Source organism: Chiloscyllium plagiosum, unplaced genomic scaffold (genome assembly GCF_037043375.1).
Source record: "Chiloscyllium plagiosum isolate Xiang-an unplaced genomic scaffold, Cpla_swu_hap1 HiC_scaffold_24, whole genome shotgun sequence".
Taxonomy (NCBI): domain Eukaryota; kingdom Metazoa; phylum Chordata; class Chondrichthyes; order Orectolobiformes; family Hemiscylliidae; genus Chiloscyllium; species Chiloscyllium plagiosum.
Genome location: NW_028270162.1, coordinates 62118107 through 62136367, shown reverse-complemented (window position 1 = coordinate 62136367; position 18261 = coordinate 62118107). Strand labels below are relative to the sequence as shown.

The 18261-nt window shown below is 44.9% G+C and overlaps 1 protein-coding gene across 3 annotated transcripts in view; it reads right to left on the bottom strand.

Annotated features, from left to right (window-relative positions):
- The window catches only part of LOC122562879 (breakpoint cluster region protein), a 487786-nt gene that overhangs the window by 315501 nt on the left and 154024 nt on the right, over nt 1-18261 (bottom strand). For all 3 annotated transcript variants that reach the window (XR_015761290.1, XM_043716188.2, XM_043716189.2), the window contains exon 3: nt 16999-17103. Coding sequence is in view for 2 of the 3 variants with exons in the window: in XM_043716188.2 (XP_043572123.2) it covers nt 16999-17103 (105 nt within the window). In the remaining variant the exon portion in view is untranslated. The remainder of the gene's footprint in view (nt 1-16998; nt 17104-18261) is intronic.

Here is an 18261-nt window from a genome sequence, read left to right as displayed (position 1 = left end):
GTGGTTCGGGTTCCTCCTCTCTGGAATTTAAATGTAATTGCAGAAGATTATAGCTAATGATTTGGTTAAATGGTGTACCTGGAATATCAAGGGAAGTCACTCACCAATTAAGAGGAAGAAGGTACTCTTGAGTCTTAGAAAGGAGAAGGTGGATATTGCTTTGTTACAGAAGACACATTTGGATGACAAGGAGCATCTGAAATTACAGCAGAATGGCTTTGACCGAGTTTATTTTTCATCATTTAATATCAGAAGTAGGGGAGTGGCTACATCGGTTAGGAAAAATCTCTCATTTAAATTGTTGAAATGTGTTAAAGACATATACGGGAGGTTTGTAATTCTTAAAGCCTTGATAAATGGGGAAGAATATGGTATTTTAAATGTTTATTGTCCCTCAGCTCATCCTCTTAAATTCTTGGTAGATGCTTTTTCAAAACTGATAAGTCTCAAGTCCCGGCACATCATTATAGGGGGAGATTTTAACTGCCTCATGGACCTCACAGTAGACAGGTTGCCTAAAGGTCCCTCGATACCCTCTGCACAAACTAAACAGTTATTGGGTTAGTGTGGGGAATTAGGGTTGGTGGACTTCTGGAGGTGTCTCCAGCCTACAGGTAGGGATTTCACATTTTTCTCCAATCCGCATAGATGTCACACGAGGATTGATTTTTTTCTGACCCCTGCGGTAACCCTGGATCTGGTGGCATCCTGTACGATTGGTAATATTGCTATCTCTGATCATGCTCCAGTGTACCTCATGGTTAAAATTAAGGATGTTACAGTGGATTCAAGGAGAAAGTGAGGACTGCAGATGCTGGAGATCAGAGCTGAAAAGGTGTTGCTGGAAAAGCGCAGCAGGTCAGGCAGCATCCAGGGAACAGGAGAATCGACGTTTCGGCATAAGCCCTTCCTGAAGAACAGGTCCATCTCGCTCTTAAATGTGGACTTTAAGATCCTCTCTAAGGCTCTTGCGTTAAGGCTGGAGACCGTGTTACCTTCTATTATTAAAGAGGATCAGACGGGCTTCATAAAGGGTCGCAGTTCCTCCAATAATGTCAGGAGGCTGCTTAACATAATTCAAGCATGCCAAAAGCAGTCAATACAGGGATTGGTGATTTCTTTAGATGCAGAGAAGGCATTTGACCCAGTTGAGTGGCCGTACCTTTTCTATACTCTAGACCGTTTGGTCTGGGCGAAGTTTTCATAAGATGGGTAAAGGTTCTCTACGGTGTACCTCTCACGGCGGTCATTACCAACGGGGTACGATCAAGCAATTTTAATATTTCTAGGGGCAGCCGGCAGGGCTGTCCCCTTTCACCATTACTTTTTACGTTGGTGATTGAACCGTTGGCAGAGGCCATTCGTGGGGATCTCAATATATCAGCTCCAGAAGTGGGATCAAAATTACATAAGATCTCGCTGTATGCAGATGATGTTTGCTTTGCTTCACTTGGAGGTTGCCACTGATGATGTTACCTAGCCAGGTAATGAAACGTCTGGATATCAAACCTACAGCTCAGCAAGCAAAGCTGCACTCTCATTTAGTGCTTCCCCTATCTCCTTGGATTCCACGCACAACTTCCCACTACTATCCTTGATTGGCCCTAATCTTACTCTCATCATATTTTTATTCCTGATATATCTGTAGAAAGCTTTAGGGTTTTCCTTGATCCTATCTGTCAACAATTTCTCATGTCCCCACTTGAGGTGTGGGGACCAAAACTGGACACAGTACTCCAAATGGGGCCTAACCAGAGCTTTATAAAGTCTCAGTAGCACAACGGTGCTTTTATATTCCAACCCTCTTGAGATAAATGACAACATTGCATTCGCTTTCTTAATCACGGACTCCACCTGCATGTTTAACTTGAGAGAATCCTCAACTAGCACTCCCAGATCCCTCTGTACTTTGGCTTTACGAATTTTCTCACCGTTTAGAAAGTCGTCCATGCTTCTATTCTTTTTTCCAAAGTGCAAGACCTCGCATTTGCTCACATTGAATTCCATCAGCCATTTCCTGGACCACTCCTCCAAACTCTCTAGTTCCTTCTGCAGCCTCCCCACTTCCTCAGTACTACCTGCCTGTTCACCTAACTTTGTATCATCAGCAAACTTCGCTAGAATGCCCCCAGTCCTTTCATCCAGATCATTAATATATAATGTGAACAGCTGTGGCCCCAACACTGAACCCTGTGGGACACCGCTTGTCACCGGCTGCCATTCCGAAAAAGAACCTTTTATCCCAACTCTCTGCCTTCTGTCAGACAGCCAATCCTCAATCCATACTAGTAGCTCACCTTGAACACCATGGGCCCTCACCTTGCTCAGCAGCCTCCCGTGTGGCACCTTATCAAAGGCCTTTTGGAAGTCTCGGTCGACCACATCCACTGGGTTTCCCCGGTCTAACCTACTTGTCACTTCTTCAAAGAACTCCAACAGGTTTGTCAGGCACGACCTCCCCTTACTAAATCCATGTTGACTTGTTCTAATCCGACCCTGCTCTTTCAAGAATTTAGAAACCTCATCCTTAATGATGGATTCTAGAATTTTACCAACAACCGAGGTTAGGCTAATCGGCCTATAATTTTCCATCTTTTGTCTTGATCCTTTCTTGAACAAGGGGGTTACAACAGCAATCTTCCAATCATCCGGGACTTTCCCTGACTCCAGTGACTTGTGAAACATCTCAACCAACGCCTCCGCTATTTCCTCAGCCACCTCCCTCAGAACTCTAGGATGTAACCCATCAAGGCCAGGAGATTTATCAATTTTAAGACCTTTTAGCTTTTCTAGCACTTTCTCTTTTGTAATGGCAACCATACTCAACTCAGCCCCCTGACTCCCTTTAATTGTTGGGATATTACTCTTGTCTTCCACTGTGAAGACTGACGCAAAGTACTTATTAAGTTCTCCTGCTATTTCCTTATCTCCCATCACTAGGCTTCCAGCATCAGTTTGAAGTGGCCCAATGTCTACTCTTGCCTGTCGTTTGTTTCTTATGTATTGAAAGAAACTTTTACTATCATTTCTAATATTACTGGCTAGCCTACCTTCATATTTGATCCTCTCCTTCCTTATTTCTCTCTTTGTTATTCTCTGTTTATTTTTGTAGCCTTCCCAATCTTCTGATTTCCAAGTGCTCTTGGCCACTTTATAGGATCTCTCTTTTTCATTCATAGATTTCCTGACTTCCTTTGTCAGCCATGGCTGTCTAATCCCTCCCCGGATAATCTTTCTCTTCTTGGGGATGAACCTCTGTACAGTGTCCTCAATTTTACCCATAAACTCCTGCCATTTTTGCTCTACTGTCTCCCCCGCTAGGCTCTGCTTTCAGTCTATTTTCGCCAGTTCCTCTCTCATACCCTCATAATTACCTTTATTTAACTGTAACACCATTACATCCGATCTTGCCTTCTCTCTTTCAAACTGCATACTGAACTCTACCATATTATGGTCGCTGCTTCCTAAGTGTTCCCTTACTTTAAGATTTTTTATAAAGTCTGGTTCATTACATAGCACTAGGTCCAGAATAGCCTGCTCCCTTGTGGGCTCCAAGCTGTTCCAAAAAGCCATCCTGTAAGCATTCCATGAATTCCCTTTCTTTGGATCCACTGGCAACATTATTTACCCAGTCCACCTGCATATTGAAGTCTCCCATGATCACTGTGACCTTGCCTTTCTGACACGCCTTCTCTATTTCCCGGTACATGTTGCGCCCCTGGTCCTGACCACTGTTAGGAGGTCTGTACATAACTCCCATTATGGTTTTTTTGCCTTTGTCGTTCCTCAATTCCACCCACACAGACTCCACATCATCCGACACTATGTCATTCAGCACTATAGATTTAATTTTGTTCTTAACTAACAAGGCAACCCCGCCCCCTCTGCCCACCTCCCTGTTTTTTCGATAAGTTGAAAACCCTTATATGTTTAACTGCCAGTCCTGACCCCCCTGTAACCACGTCTCTGTGATGCCTACCGCATCATAATCATTCACGATGATCTGTGCCATTAGTTCATCTGCTTTGTTATGAATGCTACGAGCATTCAGGTAAAGTGCCTTAATGCTGACTTTCTTACTGATTCACACGGATGATCCCTGGAATGGTAGGTCTAACATATGAGGAACGGCTGAGGATCCTGGGATTGTATTCATTGGAGTTTAGAAGATTAAGGGGAGATCTAATAGAAACTTACAAGATAATACATGGCTTGGAGAGGGTGGACGCTAGGAAATTGTTTCCGGTAGGCGAGGAGACTAGGACCCGTGGACACAGCCTTAGAATTAGAGGGGGTAAATTCAGAACAGAAATGCGGAGACATTTCTTCAGCCAGAGAGTGCTGGGCCTGTGGAATTCATTGCCACAGAGTGCAGTGGAGGCTGGGATGCTAAATGTCTTCAAGGCAGAAATTGATAAATTCTTGATGTCACAAGGAATTAAGGGCTACGGGGAGAATGCAGGTAAGTGGAGTTGAAATGCTCATCAGCCATGATTGAATGGTGGAGTGGACTCGATGGGCCGAATGGCCTTACTTCCGCTCCTATGTCTTATGGCTCTTCTTAGCTCTCTCTTTCTTTCCTGGCTAACTTGTAACTCTCGAGCGTCCTAACTGAGCCTACACGTCTCATTCTAATATAAGTCATCTTCTTCCTTTCTGACAAGAAATTCAACTTCTTTAGTAAACCATGGCTCCCTCACTCGACCACTTCCTCCCTGCCTTATCGACAGGTACCTAGTTATCAAGGACACGCAGTAACTGTTCCTTAAATAAGCTCCACATTTCAATTGTGCCCATCCCTTGCAGTTTTCTTCCCCATCCTCCGATTCCTAAATCTTGCCTAATCGCATCATAATTGCCTTTCCCCCAGCCATAACACTTGCCCTGTAGTATATACCTATCCCTTTCCATCGCTAAAGAAAACATACCTGAAGTGTGGTCACTGTCACCAAAATGCTCACCTACCTCCAAATCTAACATCTGGCCAGGTTCATTACCCAGTTCCAAATGCAATGTGGCCTGGCCTCTTGTTGACCTGTCTACACACTATGTCAGAAAACTCTCCTGCACACACTGGACAAAAACTGACCCATCCAAAGTACTCGAACTATAGTATTCCCTGTCAATATTTGGAAAGTTAAAGCGCCCATAACAACTACCCTGTTATTCTCACTCCTATCCAGAACCACCTTTGCTATCCTTTCGTCTACATCTCTGGAACAATTCAGAGGCCTACGGAAAACTCCCACCAGGGTGACCTCTCCTTTCCTGCTTCTAACCTAAGCCCATACTACCTCAGTAGACAAGTCCTCAAATGTCCTTTCTGCCACCGTAATAATGTCCTTGACTAACAATGCCACACCTCCGAAATGGCCACAACATCAAAGTCCCAGGTACCAACCCATGCTGTTGGTGTCCTCTTGCAAACTTGAAACCTTATTTCTGACCTCACTACTCTCAACCTCCTGGGCACTGAAACTACAATGTAGTTTCCCAACCCCTTGCTGAATTAGTTTCGACCCTCCCGAAGAGCATTAGCAAATTTCACGCCCCAGGTACCCCTCCAGTTCAGGTGTAAACTGAAGATTCCTGAAGAAGGGCTTATGCCCGAAACGTCGATTCTCCTGTTCCTTGGATGCTGCCTGACCTGCTGCGCTTTTCCAGCAACACATTTTTCAGCTCTGATCTCCAGCATGTGCAGTCCTCACTTTCTCTTAGGTGTAGACCATCCTGTTTGTAGAGGTCCCACCTACCCCAGAATGAGCCTCAATGTGAATCCAGACATGTGAAATGAGACTTTTAACAGCCTTCTGGGCTAGGAATGGTCAATAAATGTTGACTGAGCCAGAGGTGCCCACATGACATGATTTTCTTTGTTACTCACACGTGAGATGTGGGTGTGCTAGGTTGGACCAGCATTTATTGCCTGTCTCAACTTGCCCTCGAGAAGATGGTGATTAACTACCTCTTGAACTGCTGTAATCCATGTGTTGCAGACAGGCCCACAATGCTGTTATGGAGGGAACTCCAGTACATCAAACCAGTAGCACTGAAGGAATGCCAAAATGTTTCCAAGTCAGAGTGGTGAGGTGGTTGGAGGGGAACCTTCAGGTGATGGTGTTCCCATGCATCCGCTGTACTTACCTTTCTAGATGGAAGTGGTTGTTGGTTTGGAAGTTGTTGTCTAAGGCACACCCCTGTAGGTATCAATGGTGCTGAGGTGGAGATAGTCAACAGCATCATGTTCCTGGGAATGATGATAACCAACAATCTGACCTGGTCCACCCACGTTGACACAATGTCAAAAAAAAATCTCTACTTCCTCAGGAGGCTAAGGAAATTCAGTATGTCCACAAGGAGTCTTATCAATTTTAAAGTTCACCACAGAAAGCATTCTATCTGGATGCACCACAGCGTGGTTTGGCAAATACTCTTCCCAAGGTCACGAGAAACTACATGTGAATCACGAATACAGCCCAGTCCATCACGCAAACTGGCCTTCCACTCACTGACTCCATCTATACTTCCCACTGCCTCGGGAAAGCAACGAACATAATTAAAGACCCCACCCACCCTGGTTATACTCTCTTACTCCCTCTTCAGTCAGGCAGAAGACAAACAAGTTTGATACACATACAAAGAGATTCATTTGGAGGTCGCCCTCAAGACACTGCCTGTCTTTTACCAGGACCTGATCACTGTCTGAAACATGGTCGAATCGCGCCGCGCCTACCCTCCGGCAGGAGTAGCGGCTGTCGTCAGGGAGCCGTTGCTCAGGAATCCGCACCTCCGCACTCGCGGGTTCGAGTGGCTGTCAGAGGGGAGGGCCGTGGCGGCAAGGGTGACCAGGGTCGGGGACGTGCTGGGTGCCGGGGGCTTGGCCTGGACGCTGCCGCAGGACATAGCGAGCAGGGCTGCGGTAGACATCCGGTACGTGGCCACCGCCATCCGACGCCTTAAAACGGCGGTGCTCGGACCCAACGTAGTGCACCAGTTGGAGGACGCTCAGGTGTGTGGTGGGATCCCGTCCGCGCTCACCCCAGCCCGGACGGAATTTCACATTGGCCCCAAGGTCCCGTACTTCCCGCGGGAGCCTGTGCCCCACAACCTGAGCCGCCTCCGGAATTTTAATTTTGTTCCCTTTCAGGGGGTAAAAAGGCAGGCCCTGTATAGACTGCTGCTGCACACCGTCCACATCTTCTATCTCATCCACCGTCCGGACACGCCTTGGCGTGCCCATTTGCCACCGGGCGGTGGGGATCCCCAGTGGAGGGCTCTCTACGCGGGAGTCCTCCCCCTTTCTCTCGGGGATCTGGGGTGGAGGGTACTGCACGCAGCGGTCCCCTGCAACCGCAGATTGCGGTGGTTCACGGACTCCCAGCCCAACTGCCTGTTCTGTGGCCCTGTGGAGTCCATGGACCACGTATATATTGGGTGTGGGCGTTTGCACTCCCTTTTTGATTTTCTGAAAAACTTCCTCCTCTGCTTTTGGTTGCACTTCAGTCCCACGCTCCTGATCTTCGGGCACCCGGTACGGAGGAGGGAGGGCAGGTCTGAAGACCTCCTCGTGGGTCTGCTCCTGGGCCTGGCCAAACTGGCCATAAACAGGTCCAAGCAGCGGGCCGTGGAGGGGGTCGTTAGGGCCGACTGCCTGCCCCTCTTCCGCGGTTACGTTAGAGCCCGGGTGTCCTTGGAGAAGGAGCACGCGGTGTCGACCAACACCCTGGAGTTGTTCAGGGAGAGGTGGGCACCACAAGGAGTGGAGTGCACTATTTCCACCTCCAACTCTATTTTGATTTACTCCCTGCCCTCCCCTTCACTGTTTGATCACACAGCACTGCCCTTTGATGTGAAGGGCACTGCTTGTCACTAGCCACCCGGGTGTTTTCCTATCTTCCTGGTGGTGGAAATTGAATAAAGATTCGTGCACTTTGTGTCTCTCACTGTGTCTCACACCTGCACACACACACCATGGGTGCTGGGGAAAAAAATAAGCACTACCGCAGTTAGGCAGCAGTGTGGGGGTTAAAAAAAAAGCAAAGAGATTCAAAACAGCTTCTTCCTCACTGTTATTAGACTTCTGAATGAACCTTTCAAATTTTAAATGTAATGCTGATCTCAACCTCCTTGTACCTCTTCCACTGGTAGCCATGGTTAAGGTGACGGAAGAGTGGAGGTCGACTAACGTGATGCCATTATTTTAGAGAAGTGGTAAGGAAAAGACAGAGAACTATAGACCGGTGAGACTGACATCAGTGGTGGGTAACTTGCTGATTCTGAGGGAAGGATTTACATGTACTTGGAAAGGCAAGGTCTGATTAGGGATAGTCAACATGACTCTGTGCATGGGAAATTGTATCTCTTTAACTTGAGCTTTTTTGAAGAAGTGATGAAGAGGATTGATAAAGGCAGAGTAGTGGACTTCAGTAAGGTGTTCTACAAGATTCCACATGGTACACTGGTTAACAAGGTTAGATCACAAGGCATACAGAAAGAACTAGTTATTTGGATACAGAACCGAATCAAAGGTAGGAGGCAAAGGGTGCTGCTGAAGGGCTATTTGGACTGGAGGCCTGTGACCAGTGGTGTGCTGCAGAGATCAGTGCTAGATCCACTGCTTTTTGTCATTTATATAAATAATTTGAATGTGAATATAGAGGGTATGATTAGTAAATTTGCAGGTAACACCAAAATTGGCAGTGTAGTGAACAGCGAAGGTTACCTCAGAGTACAACAGGACCTTGATTAGATGGGCAGATGGAGTTTCATTTAGATAAATGTGAAGTGGCACTTTTTGGGAAGGCAAATCAGGACAGGACTTATACACTTAATGGTAAGGTCCTGACCAATTTTGCCAAACAAAAAGGACCTTGGAGTATAGGTTCACAGTTCTTGAAAGTGGAGTCGCAGATCGACAGGGTAGTGAAGAAGGCATTTGATACGCTTGCCTTTATTCGTCAGTGCACTAAGTTTTGGAGTTGGGAGGTTATGTTGCAGCTGTGCAGGACATTAGTTAAAGGTCACTTTTGAAATGCTGCGTTCAATTCTGATCTCCTTGTTATAGGAAAGATTCTGTTAAACTTGAAAGGGTTCAGGAAATCATGAGGGGCATGGATAGTGTGAATAGCCATGGTCTTTTTCCCCTGGGTAGGTTTAAGGTGAAAGGGGAAAGACTTAAAAGGGATCTAAGGGGCATTTTTTTCACGCAGTGGGCGGAGTGTGTATGGAATGAGCTGCCAGAGGAAGTGGTGGAGGCTGGTACAATTACAGCATTAAAAATACATCTGGATGGTTACATGAAGAGGAAGAGTTTAGACAGATATGGGCCAAACACTGACAAATGGGACTAGATTAATTTAGGATAACTGGTCAGCATGGACAAGTTGGACTGAAGGGTGTGCTATGTATCTCTATGACTATGATTCTGCAGCTATAATGTTGTATTCTTACCTTTGTTCTATTACCCTCGGCACTTTGTATGGTCTGATCAGCCAGCAGTGCACACAAAACGAAACTTTTCACTGTACCTAAGTACGTATGACAACTGCAATGCATCTTTAGACAGTATACAGTGTTGCTACTGAGTATTGGTAGTGAAGTGACTGAATGATCGTGGATGTTGTGCCAATTTCAATGAATAATAGAAAAGATATTAGAAAACAACTACTACTCCTGTGATGAAGTCCCTTTATTTCGTAGGAAAGTAACCAAAATATTTTTATTGTTATCCTCATCAATATAGCTCAGATTTTACTTTCTGCAATATTCAGAACCCTTTAGTGCGACTGTACTTTGTTATTTTACTTTTAACATCAGCTAGATTTAATTAACTCCGCACTATTTGCAATTATATAAAAAATGATTGAATTTGCTTTAGTTTTTATACCAAATGGTTAACCTAGTACACGACATACTGTGGATTTCAACATTAAAATTGGTCCCTGCATCCTTAAAAAGACTTGCCTAAAATGTGGGTCATCTTATTCACTGAGAAATACAAAAATATTTTATTTGAGGCTGAAAGATGGAATTGTCTTCTATGTAGGGTCAAAACATACAAATTAGGCATACAAGGTGGCCACTTGGTTCCTTCAGTCAACTCCACCATTCAATAAGATCATGGCTGATCTGATAATTCCAGATACCCACCTTCCCCTAATAAACTTTCCACCCCTTCCTTACCAAGAATCTAATTACTTCAGTTTTAAAAATATTCAAAGGGTCTGCCTTGACCACCTTTCAAGAAACAGTGCTCCAAAAACTAGCACCACCTGAAAGAAAACATTTCTCTTCATCCATCTTGTTGGGGAGATTTCACTGGGGTGTTTAATATAGGGCTAGGGAGGGTGACACTTCTAGCCCTGAAATGGTTAACAACAGCCAAGCGAGCTGCTGCTGGCGACTACATGACTACCTAGCTGGAGCTTGTAAGGGATATGCATAGTATTAATTAAATCTTGGAGCCTGTAAATACCAGCCAGTATCAATTGCCCCATCGAAACTCGGGATTAATAAAGAAACCGATCGGAATCTGTAACTGTTAGACAAGTGTGAATTGCTCTATCGGAACCTGTAACTGTTAAGTGTGAATGGCTCTATTTAAGTCTAAAGTTGATAAGTGTAATTGACAATTTAGTTAAACTAAAACTATTGAAAATGGCTAGCCTGTCAGACGCATAGTAATTCCTTGAAACAATGAACTATTGAATACGGGATCGGAACCGCTCCCAGGGATGGCTGAGCCATTGTCAAGCACAGTAGGAGCTGGACAGGCACTTCGATGCGGCCAATAGGAGGACGGATCCCCAGCGCGCGCAGATGAATGGACCAATGGGGAAGGCGAACTGACCGGGGACTCCAGGCAGCGCGAAGTATAATTGTGTCAAGTTTGAACGAGAAGACAGAACGCCTTCTCCAACGAATGCATGCTTGTAGATTCGTTGTACCAGTTAAGATTCTGTGAATAAACTGCTGTCTGCGTCTAACCATAGTTGCCAGTGTGAGTCTCTCCTTCCGAAAGAACACGCAAAGACGGGACCCCGCGGGTCCGTCTTAACAATCTTAAATAGGCAACTTCAGATTTAATAGTTGTTTTGTTTAGATTATAAAATCACTGAAGAGTTCAGGCACAGAAGGTACATCATGCCTGCACCAGCTCATTAAATGAGCATCATTACCCAGTGCCAAACCTACCATTTTCCCATACCTTGCACATTAAATTAGAAGCTTTATGGTATACTCACCCACCTGACTCCCTGATCTATGATTATTTTCCTCTCACTGGGTTCAGCCTCACAATCCATTAAAAATAATGCCTGTTACAGGACCTTCAATATTTTTCTATTCAATTTCAACAGCTTTGGATATCTTAGAGCCATAGATCGCCACAGCGCAGAAAAAGGCCTTTCAGCCCATTGCATCCACACCAATCAGAAGCAACCACTTACCTAATCTAATGCCCTTTTACAGTACTTGGCCTTGTATGCCTTGGCATCTCAAGTGATCACCTAAATACTTGTTAAATGTGTTTGTGCATCTGCATCGACCACCCATATGGGCAGTGAGCTCCAGATTCTCACCATCCTCTGGGTTAAAAAGCTTTTCCTCACAGTTCCCCAAAACCTTCTGCCCCTTATCTTAAATCTCTGACCCTGGTCAACAATCCTTCCATCAAAGGAAAACATTTCTTCCTGTCAGTGCCTCTCATACTTCTGTAAATTTTCATCACATCCCCTCTCAATCTCCTTTGCTCACAGGAAAACAAAACTGGTTGTCCAATCTCTCTTCATAAAATTCTCCAACCCAGGCAATATCCTGGTAAATCTTCAATGAACCCTGTCCAGTGCTATCACATCCCTCCTACAATGTGAATTCCAAAACTGCATTAATACTATAAGATTGTGGCATAACGAATATTTTATTCTTTTCCACCAAAACTTCCCTGCTCTTAAATTCTGTATTTCAATGCCTCTTCTTCCTCAGGCAGCTCAGGAATTTGGCACGTTCGTAAGGATCCTCACCAACTTTTACAAATGCACCACAGAAAGTATACTGTCCTGGTGCATAACGGCCTTGTATAGCAACTGCTCTGCCCAGGACCGTAAGAAACTACAGAAGGTTGTGTGCATAGCTCAGGCCATCACAGAAGCCAACCTCCCATCTCTGGACTCCACTTACATGTCTCGTTGCCACAGAAAGGCTACCAACATCATTAAAAAGCCCATCCCACCCTGGTAATGCTCTCCTACAACCTCTTCCATCAGGCAGAAGATACAGAGGCTTGAACACGTGGACCAGCAGGTTCAAGAACAGCTTCTTCCCTGCCATTATTAGACACTTGAATGGACTCTCTAACTTCAAATAATGCTGATCTTGTTAATGTTGATCTTGCCAAGAGCACATTCTGTGCAGTGTAACCTGTATGCCTTACTCTGTCCAAGTTTTTCTTTCACCCTATGAACTGTAGACCCTTGCAGGCTAAGACAACCCCCATTTAACACACCAATTTTTGTATCATCTGTGAACTTATCAATCAACCTTCCTACATTAGAGTCTGAATCATTTACATAAACCAAAAAAGAGCAAGGGCTTCAACACTGACCTGTGCATAACCCCACAGGACACAGCCTTAGAACCATAGAATCACTATAGTGTGGAAGCAGGGAATTTCACCCATCAAGTCGACACTGACCCTCTGAAGAGCACCTACCCAGAGCCACTCCTCCTCTCCTATCCCTGTAATGTGCATTTCCCATGGCAAATCTACCTAGCTTTCACATCCTTGGATAATACAGGCAATTTACCATGGCCAATCCACCCAACCTACTCATCTTTGCACTGAGGGGGGAAACCGGAGCACCTGGAGGAAAGCCATGCGGAGAATATGCAAACTCCACACAGACAGAGGCTGGAATCGAACCTGGGTCCCTGGCACTGTGAGGCAGCAGTGCTAACCACTGAGTCACCATATCGCCACTTTTTAAGTTCTAAATTTAAAAATTCCCTTAATTATCACTCTATACTGACTGGGACTCACTTCGTGCTAGGGGCTTGGATGGGGCAGAATTTGTAAGGACCATTCAGGAGGGTTCCTGTTTTAGGAAATGAGCCCATCCAGGTCAGTGAAGTTTCAGTCGGAGAGCGTTTTGGGAGAAGTGACCATAATACCAAGAGTTTTAAGATACTCATGGATAGGGATAACAGCAGTCCTCAGGTGAAGGCAATAAAATAAGGAAAGGAGTACTACAACAATATTAGGCAGGAACTGGAGAATTTTAATTGGAGGCAGCTGTTTGAGGGCAAATCTACATCAAACATGCGGGAATATTTCAAACAGCTGATCATAAGAGTTCAGGAGCAGCCATATTCTTGTGAGAATGAAGGATAGGTATGGCAAGTTATGTCAACCTTGGATAACCAAGGGATGTTATGACCTTGGTCAAAAAGAAAAAGGAAGCATAAGCAAGGTGTAGGAGGATGGAAACTGACAAAGCCCTTGAAGTACATAAGGAAAGTAGTAAAGAACTTAAACAAGAAATTAGAATGGCTAAAAGGGGTCATGAAAAGTAATTAGCGAATAGTATTGAAGAGAATCCCAAACATTTTTATACGTATATAAAAAGTAAGAGGGTAGCAAGGAAAGGGTGGACCCACTCAAGGACAAAGGAGGGAATCTGTGGACCCAGAAGATGCAGGTGAGGTCCTAAACAAATACTTTGTGTCAGTATTCACCAAGAAGGAATTGGTAGAGGATGATTTCAGGGAAGGGAATGTCGAATTTCTAAGCCAAGTTGTTATTAAAAAGGAAGAGGTGTTGTGCATCCTCAAAAGTATTAAGGTAGATAAATCCCCAGGTCCTGATGGGATCTATCCCAAAAGATTGAGGGAACCAAGAGGTTAAATTGCTGGAGAATTGATAAACATCTCTGTATCCTCTTTGAGGTCCAGGAGGTGTGGAGAATAGCCGATGTTGTCCCATTGTTTAAGAAGAGGAGTAGGGATAACCCAGAAAATGACAGGCCTGTGAGCCTCATGTCAGTGGTAGAGAAATTGTTAGAAAAGATTCTCAGGGACAAGATCTATACGCATTTAGAAGCAAATAGCCTTATTAGCGATAGACAGCATGGGTTTGTGCAGGGGAGATTATGCCTCACTAACTTGATCAGGTTTTTTGAGATGACGATGAAGATGATTGATAAGGGAAAAGCAGTTGATGTTGTCTAAGTAGACTTCAGTAAAGCCTTTGACAAGGTCCCTCATGGCAGGCTGGTACAAAAGGTAAAGTCACATGGTATAAGGCGTGTGCTGGCAAGATAGATACAGATCTGGCTTAGTTGTAGGAGATAAGAGAGTAGTGTTGAAAGAATACTTTTCAGAATGGCAAGATGTGACTATGATGCTCCATAGGAATGTGCTGGGACCATGGTCTACATAAATGATTTGGAGGAAAACATAGCCTGTCTAATTAATAAGTTTGCGGATGACACAAAGATTAGAGGAGTTGCAGATCGTGAAGAGAATTGTCAGAGGATATGGATCAGTTACAGGCATGGGCAGAAAAAGGACAGATGGAATTTCATCCAGACAAATGAGAGGTGATGCTTTTTGGAAGGTCAAATACAGGCCTAAATTATACAGTGAATGGCAGAACCTTTAGGAGTATTGCTATGCAGACAGATCTGGGTGTGCAGCTCTCCACAGATCAGTGCAGGTGCCAGCACAGATAGATATGGTAGTAAAAAAGACCTATATAGCATGCTTGCCTTCATTGGAAGGGGCATTGAGGATAAAGATGGACAAATTATGCTGCAGCTTCATAGAACTTTAGTTAGACCACACTTGGAATATTGTGTACAGTTCTGGTTACCACACTACCAGAGGGATATGAATGCTTTGGGGAGGGTACAGAAAATGTACAAACCAACCGACTCCCACAGCTACCTGGACTACACCTCCTCCCATCCTGCCCCCTGTAAAAACGCCATCCCATTCTCCCAATTCCTTCGACTCCGCCGCATCTGCTCCCAGGAGGACCAGTTCCAAAAACGCACATCCCAGATGGCCTCCTTCTTCAAGGACCGCAATTTCCCCCCCAACGTGGTCGACGATGCCCTCCACCGCATCTCTTCCACTTCCCGATCCTCCGCCCTTGAACCCCGCCCCTCCAACCGCCACCAGGACAGAACCCCACTGGTCCTCACCTACCACCCCACTAACCTCCATGTACAGCGCATCATCCGCCGCCATTTCCGCCACCTCCAAACGGACCCCACCACCAAGGATATATTTCCCTCCCCTCCCCTATCAGCATTCCGTAAAGACCACTCCCTCCGTGACTCCCTCGTCAGATCCACACCCCCCACCAACCCAACCTCCACTCCCGGCACCTTCCCCTGCAACCGCAGGAGGTGCAAGACTTGCGCCCACACCTCCCCCCTCACCTCCCTCCAAGGCCCCAAAGGAAACTTCCATATCCGCCACAGATTCACCTGTACCTCCACACATATCATCTATTGTATCCTTTGCACCCGATGTGGCCTCCTCTATATTGGGGAGACGGGCCGCCTACTTGCGGAGCGTTTCAGGGAACACCTCTGGGACACCCGGACCAACCAACCCAACCACCCTGTAGCACAACATTTCAATTCCCCCTCCCACTCCACCAAGGATATGCAGGTCTTTGGACTCCTCCATCGTCAGACCACAGCGAAACGACGGTTGGAGGAAGAACGCCTCATCTTCCGGCTAGGAACCCTCCAACCACAAGGGATGAACTCGGATTTCACCAGTTTCCTCATTTCCCCTCCCCCCAGCCTGTCTCAGTCAAATCCATCAAATTCAGCACCGCCTTCCTAACCTGCAATCTTCTTCCCGACCTCTCCGCCCCCACCCCAGTCTGACCTATCACCCTCACCTTGACCTCTTTCCACCTATCACATTTCCGACGCCCCTCCCCCAAGTCCCTCCTCCCTATCTTTTATCTTAGCCTGCTGGACCAACTTTCCTCATTCCTGAAGAAGGGCTAATGCCCGAAACGTCGATTCTCCTGTTCCCTAGATGCTGCCTGACCTGCTGCGCTTTTCCAGCAACACATTTCCATCTCTGATCTCCAGCATCTGCAGACCTCACTTTTCCCTACAGAAAATGTTGCCTGGTAAAGGGAATTTTAGCTATGAAGAAAGGTTGGATCAACTGGGCTTCTATTCACCGAAATGCAGGACGTTGAGGGGGTGACCTGATAGAAATGTTTAAGATTGTGAATGGGATGGATAGAGTGGAAAGTATAATGTTTTTTCCCCCAGGGTGGAGGGGTCAATTACTAGGGGACACAGGTTCAAGGTTTGGCAGGGGGGGTTTAAAAGAGATGTGAGGCATGTTTTTCACACTAAGGGTGGTGACTGTCTGGAGCACACAGCTAGAGGTGGTGGTGGAAGCAGACAAATAGCAGCATTTTAGAAGAACTTGGACGAATACATGAATAGGAGGGAATAGAAGGATATGAATCCTGCAAGTGAAGATGGTTTTAGTTCTATGCTGTTTGTTCTATGGGCAGTAAGTAAAGTCGCCATAGTCCCAGAGGACCATAGGGCTGCTCTCTCATTAAAGACAAACAACTCGTGTGGAGTTTAACGTAAGGGTCACCACACCTCAGTCAAGCAGTAAGGTTGAGAAGGCAGGACCTTCAATGACAGGGCAGTAATCCATGGAGAAATCACATCTAGTGCATTTTTGCCACTTCCATAGTTTCTGTTCAGGGTTGAATGTGTATGATTATGTGTCAATTATTTTACTATGCAACATCCCTCCAACTGGGTAAATGGAATTAGTAGAGCCAGTGCAATGTTCAGAAAGCCCAGAACGTGCTTTCGAATTGGCCTTGTATAGTCTGCTGTGTACAGTGCTTCAATTTACCCAACCTTTTCTCAATTTTTCACTGGACTATATCCTTTGAAATGTAAAGAGATTTGTCCTACAGAGATAGGGTACTCTTATACATACCAATAAAAGTGCCTCTAGATGATTCAAGTATATTTCCTCACTGGCTAGGATTCCAGATAGAACCCATTTTCGCATCTCCAGGCCCTTTTCCAAATCTGGTTCGCTCTATTGAGAAATAGAAATAGAAATAATATCATGTTTCTATTAGAATTTATGGAAATAAAATTGACCTCACAGATAAAGTCAAAGAAAGCTATCGCTAAGTTACGAGGAAATATGATAAATACATTAAAATACCTTGAATCTGGCATTTCTTTTCATTTCAGATGCCAAGTAACAATGATAGCTTACCATATTCAATGCAAAAAAACACTGGGGCACTATGTTTGTCCTCATGATTCTTGTTTTAGAGAGATGAACCTATCAAATATCCTATACTCTGTCTAGAAATGCTGCTCACTCCGAGTTATAGGATGCAGAGAATACATGTAGTCTAAGCTGCAATATCCCAAGATTCAATAACCTTGAATCTGCTGTTCGTTGTGGTGCTTCATGGAGTTGGTTGGATAAAGTAGGAAGTGCTCACTGCCAAATACAACATTAAACAAAATGCATATAAAGAAGGGCATAAGAAATTTGGTACAAAGATAGCTGTTGTTTCAGCCTCCAACAACTGTGACTCCATCCACGCTGGCAGATGTGGTGAATTTCTAGCAGTTTACTTTCACTGAATATACTTGTAAAATCTGTACAATGAGCCTGTGAACCAAACAAATGTTCACTGCCATTTTCTTTCTTTATTACTCTTGTAATGAAAACAGCTCTGTCTCTAACTACTGGAACACTTTTGCAACTTCTGGAATAGCTTCCAGGGAGTCAATAAGTTGCAGAATGCTAACAAGGTCCCTGCAGAGAAAAAGCAGGGGCCCTCAAATTTTCCATAAGTGATGTTTATTCAGACAATCAAATCTCCCTCAATTAAGACACTTTTGTCATGTTGGATGGAGATCTACCCTAGCAACACTACTACCTAAATTTTGCTCCAATTCTACGGCAACTGAACTAATAGTGCGAATGGGGAAAAAGTGCACTATCATCAATGAGTCCTAAATTACATAGATAGATAGAACATTGCATAGATCATAACAGTGTAGTACTGGTCCTTTGGCCCTCAATGATGTGCTGATCTGTGAAACCAATCCGAAGCACATCTATCCTACACTATTCCATTTTCGTCCATATGTCTATCCAATGACCATTTAAAACTTCTAAAATTCTAATTTCTTCTGAATGAGCTGCCAGAGGAAGTGGTGGAGGCTGGTA